Source organism: Protomyctophum parallelum (genome assembly GCF_964188405.1).
Source record: "Protomyctophum parallelum genome assembly, chromosome: 23".
In the NCBI taxonomy this organism is placed as follows: Eukaryota; Metazoa; Chordata; class Actinopteri; order Myctophiformes; family Myctophidae; genus Protomyctophum; species Protomyctophum parallelum.
In genome coordinates this window covers 21,105,411-21,113,691 of record NC_139715.1, presented here as the reverse complement: position 1 = coordinate 21,113,691, position 8,281 = coordinate 21,105,411, and the positions used below count along the sequence as shown (strand labels likewise).

Sequence of the window (8,281 nt, the reverse complement as noted above, 5' to 3'; positions counted from 1 at the left end):
CTTAACCTCACGTCACCACTCACCAGACTTTATACCCATCTAAATGCAGTACAGATGGATGCAGTGTAAAAATCAGTTACAAAGGTGAAGTACGCCGTCTTGTGATATAAATTAATATAAAAGTTAAATGCAATATAAGAAATAAACATTGCCTTACATCCAAGAGTAAAAGTATCTATATAGTCGGTTCGTATATTTTAATCAGTAAAATTCTTAACAGCAATGAATCAATTATGTAGTGCTTAATAATTAACATCCCTAATTGCTCTAGCTTTAATCCTTATTAGCCATATTTAGCCATATTTTTAAACAAACGAGACAATCAATGAATAAATAAAACTTTATTTGATGCTAATGTGTAAGAATCACATTAAACTTGATTAAAATGCAAAATTATATGTCGTCTTAAACATGAATGAACAGCACAATAAATCACAGAATTCTGAGTTTGAGTCCACCCATTAAGAACTGGAAGACACCCATGTCACTTTAGCGTTTAACCAATAACCATTATTTATACTTTAGCTATAGAAAGATTGTTTGAGCACCTTGAAAAAAGTTTGAGCACCACTATATAGAAACATAGTTTTTCTATAGGATAAGATTTAATACCTTTTATGTCCAGCTGAGTGCCCAGCAGATTTTTACTTTGAAAATCCCCGCCTTCCATTTTCCCCCAAAACCAGGAGGTATAGTGTTCCATTACTACCTCACGCTACTACGTCTGATCTCTCTTTAGAAACGTTAATATTCCAAACGAGATGCTTGGTCAGAAATGAGGACAGAACATCAGCGTACTGATCAAAACCATGGACAGGACAGCGACGTAGATTCAGAGATAATAGCAAGATTTGTTGGCCAGTAAACAAGGAAGTGAATGGCTGCGAGCATGCGCAAAACATGTCCGGGAGCTCTGTGCAAGGCGTTGCCTAGCAACGGCCCTGTCAAAAAATAGATTATAGCAATCCGTTTTATACAATTCATCATCATCATCATCATTTTTCAACCGCGGTCGAGATCATGGATTCCACAATGCTACGCCAGACTTCCCGGTCCTTCATTGCCACCCCCAGTTCCTGCCTACTGAAGCACCGGTCCTTCATTGCCACCCCCAGTTCCTGCCTACTGAAGCACCGGTCCTTCATTGCCACCCCCAGTTCCTGCCTACTGAAGCATGTGTCCCTAGCGATGACATCAGGGAACGACAGCTTTCTACCTCTGTTCCGCCCTGAGGCAGGACTCCAGAGAAGGGAAGATATAACCTCATTGTCAGCTCTGTAGCAGGCAGTGGCCTCTTCTGGATCGGACCAGTGAAGAAACACGGGGAAGGTTGCCGATTAGTCGATGGGTGGCTCTTCCAAGACAGATTTTGCGCTCTCATTAGAAGGCGGGTGTAAGTGCCATCCAACCGATTCTCTTGTTTATACAATTAAAAAGTACATAAAGACGTCTCCACACGTCCTGGGCCTTCTACGGGTGTAATTATGAAGACGTCTGGGGTACGTTTTGGGCAAAATAAGTGTTAAGAAGACATTAAGAATCAGGCCCTAACCTTCACCACAAAGGAAGCTCGGGAGCGTTGAGAAGCTCCCCTGCCAGGTCCGAGTCTGTCAAGGCGAACAGGGTGACTCCTGAACGATAGGCAGCAGGGATCTCTATGTGTGTCGTTAACATGGACTGGTCTTCACTGGTCTCTGCCTCCTGGACCATCCGCTTCACTTGACCTGGAAAATGAAGTGATGAACGGCTTGTTTTTGTGACTGAGATAGAAACAGAAACAGAGGCAGAGAGAGAGAGAGAGAGAGAGAGAGAGAGAGAGAGAGAGAGAGAGAGAGAGAGAGAGAGAGAGAGAGAGATAATACCAGAACCAATTCTACCTACACCTGTTCAAGGACCAAGTATTAGTCCATGGACCACGCATTTATTACCACGGTTTTTACCTCTGGGACCCCAATCTACACTGTGTTCATTTAACACAGAGAATGTACAAATGAAACCAAATGTACAGTATAAGGGTCCTTTTGACCCCATTTTGTACACTCTTAGTTGGTTCCAAACTATCAAATAATGTAGCTGCCTACATTGAGAGTGCAGTAAGGTTATTCACCCTCCACATCCAAGGCGTTCCAGCGTGGATCCGACTGCTCTGACAGGCTGGATAGATTGCAGTCAGGAGTCCATCTCTGCAGCACGTCCTCCCGACGAATCAGCAACACAGACTCACTGCAGAGTCGCTGATGCATCTCCCTCACATTCACTGGAAACAGAAGTGAACTAGAAAAAGTGCCCTTCTGGGCACAGGTCTCCACCAGGTTATCCACAGATCCGTGCAGTTAGAGGTAAAAACACTTTTCGGCCAGTTATAGCGCCACCTTGAGGCTGAGTTGAAATTGTTCATGTGGCATTTTGTCCTCGGCCTAGTGGGAATGTGGGTGCACAATTTCACGGAAATGACGCGATGTGTTCATGATTTGCAGCATTTTGTTTGAAACTGAGCACTCCTGTGAACTTTGGAAGCCAATCTTAACCAATCAGGATGGAGTCTGAGAAATCTGAAAGACCGGTTTGGTTGAATGGCTCTAGAGAGACTGTGTACCAATTTGCGTGATGTTTGGACAAAATCTGTAGGTGTGCTGTGCAAAAACTTGTTTTGCACAAAGCGGCCTCCTGATGGCGCTATAACAGGCCGTTCTGGAAAGTTCGGGGCAGAGGTTCATCGTTGGCATCCAGGGAGTGTGTGTGCAAAATTTGGCATCGACCGGGTTAACGGTGGCCGAGATTAGCTGGTCACGGACGGACACACACACACACACACACGGACGGACGGACGGACGGACGGACGGAGTGCAAAACATACTCTCCCTCCATGCCTTCGGCCTGGTGGAGACAACAAACCCTTCATGAAGCCCAAATCATCATGGTTGTTGAACTTTAAAGATGGAGTGCCATGATATTTGTACTTTTTCTGTTTTGTATGTGTCCATGGAGTTAATATTACTCTAATAGACCCCCAGGTGTGGTTAGAATAGTCAAATATGTCTTCCCTGTGTATTTTTGGTTTCTGACAGCTGAAAGCCTTTGAGTCAAAAGGCCCAAACGAAATACACACTTTTAATGACATCATAACTGTAACCCCTCCCCCATTATTATACAGCTGTGGGTGAGAATTGTGCATACATAATGAACTGGTGGGTGTGGCCACCACCATCAACATAATTGTAAAACTTTGACTGACCCCCTCAGTCAAATTCCAGCGACCTCGGAACGGTCGGCACTCAGCTGCGGCACACAAGGTATAAAGCTTGTGTTCATGTGTTGTTATTATGCATCCTTAAAATAGAGTGGCTACTACAACAACATGACACCAACTAATGTGTCCGATTCAATGAAGCAAATATTTTCTTTTGCATATTTTCTTTCTCGCGAAGCTCGGCGGCCAGAAAAACCTGGTGCCGGCTGTCGAGGTCGCTGGAATTTGACTGGAGCCGACTAGGTATTGGTGCCGACCATTCCCGGTTAGCTTTAAACACACACAGCAAAGTGCCCTTTTGAAAGTTAGTTTTTTTGTACAGTTCATTATATTTTTGTACAGTATGTGGCCCATGGTGGCATTGATCAATTCTGGATTAAAAGCATCTAATATGGGCAACCACTGGCCTAGTGGTCCAGGCGCATGCCACATATATGTTCTGGCCTGACAGCACGTTGCGTGTTCGAGTCCTGTTCACGACGACATTTGCTGCATGTCTCTCCCCTTCTCTCTCTCGCTCTCTCGCTCTTTCCTGTCAATTTCCACTTGTACCTATCAATAAAGGCAGACAAGCTAAAAAGAAATCTTCTAAAAAAGAAAAAAAAAAAAAAAAACATCTAATATACAGTATTATTTATGCCCCATAATCTATAAATCTCACACACAATAAGGCTCAGGCAGCCGGCAGTGCACGCCACTGCGCACACACACGTACACACATCACTTACCAACATCTAAAGGATTGGTCATGAACACCAAGTTGGGTGCAACGCCAAATATGAGCTGGTGGTGCCAGGCATCTGGCACTTCCTGTCCCTTGGGCACAGCTCTCTGCATGTTCATGGTGGCCACGGGCACTGCCCCCTGACGGATCCATTGTGCCAGCCAGCGCACCAGTCTGAGCCGCCTGGAGGGGTGGAGGTGGAAGAATCGTCCCATCACCTTGTCCTGACTCGCTTGCTTGGATCCTGCGATAAGCTGGCTGTGAGTTGCGCCTAAATAAGAATCAGAATTCATTATTTTGCACATACAAAGGATTTGACTTCTGGAAATGTATGCATTGTAACACAGACAGCCATACAACACAATGTTAAAAGCATTAACGGATGCATGTGTTTGGTCTGACGTACTATAAATCCTACAGTCACGAGTCCAACACCCTACCCCAGATCCCAACCCTAAACTTAACCTCACAGGAAGCCACGGGTTAGTTGTAACCTGCCACGTATGCAGGAGCCAGGGTTTAAATTTTAACCCGCCACAGGTTAGTTTTAACCTGACGTGCATGTCAGGAGCCACGTGTTAGTTTTAACCTGCCACGCATTAGTTTTAACCTGCCACGCATGTCGGGAGCCACGGGTTAGTTTCAACCTGCCATGCATGTCGGGAGCCACGGGTTAGTTTTTTTTCCAAAGATGCAAGCCTGCAAAGATGCAAGCCTACAAAGATGCAAGCCTGCAAAGATGCAAGCCTGCAAGCCTGCAAAGATGCAAGGCTTGCATCTTTGCAGGCTTGCATCTCAAGCCTGCAAAGATGCAAGACTACAAAAATGTAAGCCTGCAAAGATGCAAGCCTGCAAAGATGCAAGCCTGCAAGCCTACAAGGATGCAAGCCTGCAAGCCTACAAAGATGCAAGCCTGCATGCCACGCATGTCGGGAGCCACGGGTTAGTTGTAACCGGCAGCGCAGGACATCTTACCGGCCTCGCTCCGGGAGAGCAGGTAGTCCAGCAGCGGCGAGTCGTTCCTCCTCAGGCGTGTTTCCACGCAGCGGTCGGCCTCCTCCGGACACACCTCCACACCCAGGGCTCGGAGGACATCCACCACCGCCGTGGCTCCGCAGGCAGACGCTCCTATCTGAAGCGTCTGTCTCTCAAACGCCTCCTGTATGGACCACATCATGGCCAAGTCGCATTCTTCCTCCAGAATCTCTCCATCATGCCCCTGCCCCTCACCCTGGTTGATGGACACCTCCTCCTCCATCAGAAATGGTCAACTGGAATTATATTGGTTACTGATGGTAAATATCCTCGGGGGATTGTATGTAGCATACAACATGTATGCTACATAGTACATACAAGCCGTACTATATTGTTGTATGACAAATTGTGCAGGGATTGACATTAAGGTCTCGGGCAAGTGCAGGTCATGTTCTACTTGCCCAAAGGTCATGACCACTTGCCCGAAAAGTAAGTCGTGATTGGTAAAACTTTAATTACCATTAAATGTAACACTCTTTTTTATTTTATTTTTTGGGGCTGTGTGACATTTTTTATGTCAAATACCTACATAGCTATATGACTATGGGTTCACACTTGATATTTTATATTTTTAAGGTAGCAACAGTGAAAACAGCACATTATAGGTAAACACTGCTCTTATTTTACATTCTATAGACCAAGTGCTCTGTACACATTCAGGTGTTTACTGTTTAGACAGTTATCTCATGTTGTCCTCTCAAAACGAGCACTTGCCCGGTCGGGCAACCTGAAAACAAACCCCACCTGCCCGAAAGTTTTAGAGATTGATCTGATCATCATACACTCAACTAGCCCTAGAGAAGAATGTCTCCTGTTGTTGATTCTAGGTCCAACACTCAACAGGCTTAACATGTGTATTCTCACTGATACCCTGTAAACTGTACCAACATTACAGCCAGCCACGAACTAACCACATATAATTTAATTTCCCTGCCCAATTTTGACACTGTAGGACTATTTGTGAGAATGTGTTGACAAAGGATTATGCCCCTTTACTGTAGCCTACAAGTACATGGGCAAAAACAACACATTTGCTAAAAAGAAATACAGCATATAAAGTACAATAAATTGTCTCTGTATTGTACAACAGAACTATAGCTTTATGGTAAAAGCTTACATTTATATTGGCAAGTCTATATAGGCTGTAAAACTGAGGGTATATTCCAGAGACACTACTATGATTGTATAGTGGGTGCTATAGATTAGCAAAACATTAGACAGTGTTTTCATTGTGGCGTGTTTGAATGCAGTGCAAGATATAGAATACAACATTTAGCTTGTGTTTATTAATAGAGAGTTGGTTTAATGAAATGTATACCTAAAGCGTTGTTCAATAATCCATGTTGATGATCTTACTCTGTCTGGAAGTGGAAAGTGGGGTGAACACTAGGGTAAACAGCAGCTGCAACACAAGTGAAACAGTCAGCACAGCGCATGCTCACATGTCTCGTTTGATGGTTATGGAGACATGCAGTGGACATAGTGCCTCCTACTGGTCACTTTGGAGAACAACAGACTTATTTCACACTAAATTCAAACTTATGGCTGTATGTCAAATAAATGTATTTAAGCAATAATAAGTAGGCTAAGTTTGAACATAGTGTGAGCTGGTGGTGCAATTAACTGGCTACAGATAAGAGTGGATTTGTTGTGGACCACACCAAATTCAGTGGAATTTGTTTTCGCTTCGGTATGTATGGTGGGGATAGGTCAGTGTGCCAAGCAGGAGATGACGGAGTCCCTGAGTGTTTGCAGTGCTTGGTATTGACCCTGCTGTTCAAACCCTGACCTCTCAATCTCAGGGCGGACGGCCGCGCAAACCACAAGGCCAGAGTGGCCACATGAGCCGATACCGTTAAGATGAATAATTAATCATGCATCCACAGTATGTACTGATGGCTGGGATGTAGATAGTTAGATAATTAGTTAGTTAGTTAGTTAGTAAGTTAGTTAGTTTATACTTAGTTTAACTTAGTCACTTAGTTAGTTAGTTATTTCCATATTCATACTGTGGTTGTGTGACCTTTGTGGTGGTTGACTGAGAGTAGGCTACCTATTTCCACTGACTGGCTTTATGCAGCAAACATGACAAAAAAGGGAATGTCCAAACCAGAAGTTAAAGTTGAACTCAAAAGGGTTTACCTCTTATTCCATCCTGGTTGAAAACAAAATACACACTTTAGCATAGAAACTGTAACTGTAAAAACAGACGAGTTGTGCTTTCTTTTGTACTGTATTCTACACACTGGTAATCAATCAATCAATCAATCAAACAAACAAACAAACAAACAAACAAACAAACATAAAAAGCTGTGAACCTTCTTAACTACACCTGGCCCTATATTGGCCAGGTTCTTAAGTTCTCCTCTCTGTCTGTAGAGGGTAAAGCACACTGACAGGGACATACATGGCACATACACGATGGCCTATTGTAGATCGGCTCCTACAGTATGTCATCAGTCATCACTCATCTGTATATTTTAGGGTGATTGACTGAGCTGAGATGTTGTAGCAGATTCTGAACTTTGTACGATAATACAAAACACCATTAGGTGTCAGTGTTGCTCCACCTCAATGTATATGCAATGTATGAGAATGACAGAGCCTGAACAGATAACAGTCTAAAGTTACTGTATTTGCTTGATACTGTAAGTTAAGTAGCCTAAGGTCACGCAATCTTTCACCTACAGACTACAGTATGATTGAGTCCCCAATCTTCGTTTTCCCACATGCACGTGAACATCCGTCCAAGGTTACACTGTCTGGTACTCTCTGAGGCTCTAGACAGGGAAAGAGAGTGTGATTAAAACTGACAACGAAAACCCTATGAAGCAAGACAGAAGATGAGCTAAGTTAATCACAGGTCTGTGACTTACAGAGGCCTATAGCTGAGTTGTGCTGTGGTCAGAGTGACGCCATAACTGTCTGCCAGCCATAGCCAACACATCAATTAGGCTACAATTACAAACTAAGGTAAATTAAACACTAATGTATTTTGTAACACATTCCAAAATTAACCAGTGCTCAACTTTAGCACTGGTTCGGTTCTGTGAAATCTGAGAACTGGATGAAGGGGTAATGATTCCAGTGGTGTAAAGTAACTAAGTACAATTTTGAGGTATTTGTATTTCCAATTTCCAATACTTTCACTATATACTCCACTACATATCAGAGGCCTACATTTATTTGAAAACTTTAGTTACTAATTACTTTGTAGATCTGCATTATTTACACAACATGCATTAACTACTTTATCCATATATACATTTAGG

General features: G+C 43.4%; 1 protein-coding gene across 2 annotated transcripts; it reads right to left on the bottom strand.

Moving 5' to 3' along the window:
• Window positions 1–324: 324 nt before the first annotated feature.
• On the bottom strand, window positions 325–6,427 carry LOC310854181 (uncharacterized protein). 2 transcript variants are annotated; one of them, XM_083758716.1, is made up of 5 exons: window positions 6,328–6,427; window positions 4,950–5,245; window positions 3,979–4,245; window positions 2,108–2,257; window positions 325–1,724 (listed from the first exon to the last, which is right to left on the bottom strand). In XM_083758716.1, exons 2-5 carry the CDS (start codon window positions 5,230–5,232, stop codon window positions 1,555–1,557), a joined length of 870 nt encoding a protein of 289 aa, XP_083614842.1. In that variant the 5' UTR covers window positions 5,233–5,245; window positions 6,328–6,427; the 3' UTR covers window positions 325–1,554. The 2 variants fall into 2 exon arrangements, with proteins under 2 accessions (XP_083614842.1, XP_083614843.1); XM_083758717.1 differs by having other exon boundaries at window positions 1,587–1,724; window positions 2,078–2,257.
• Between the last annotated feature and the right edge of the window lie 1,854 nt (window positions 6,428–8,281).

What these genes read in the sequence shown, in the direction of transcription:
- LOC310854181 (XM_083758716.1), bottom strand. Translation starts at nt 5,232, where the DNA reads ATGGAGGAGGAGGTGTCCATCAACCAGGGTGAGGGGCAGGGGCATGAT. An exon ending in GCTCTCCCGGAGCGAGGCCG is followed by an intron (nt 4,246 to 4,949) that starts GTAAGATGTCCT and finishes ATTCTTATTTAG; the next exon opens with GCGCAACTCACAGCCAGCTT. An exon ending in GACCAATCCTTTAGATGTTG is followed by an intron (nt 2,258 to 3,978) that starts GTAAGTGATGTG and finishes TTCTGTTTCCAG; the next exon opens with TGAATGTGAGGGAGATGCAT.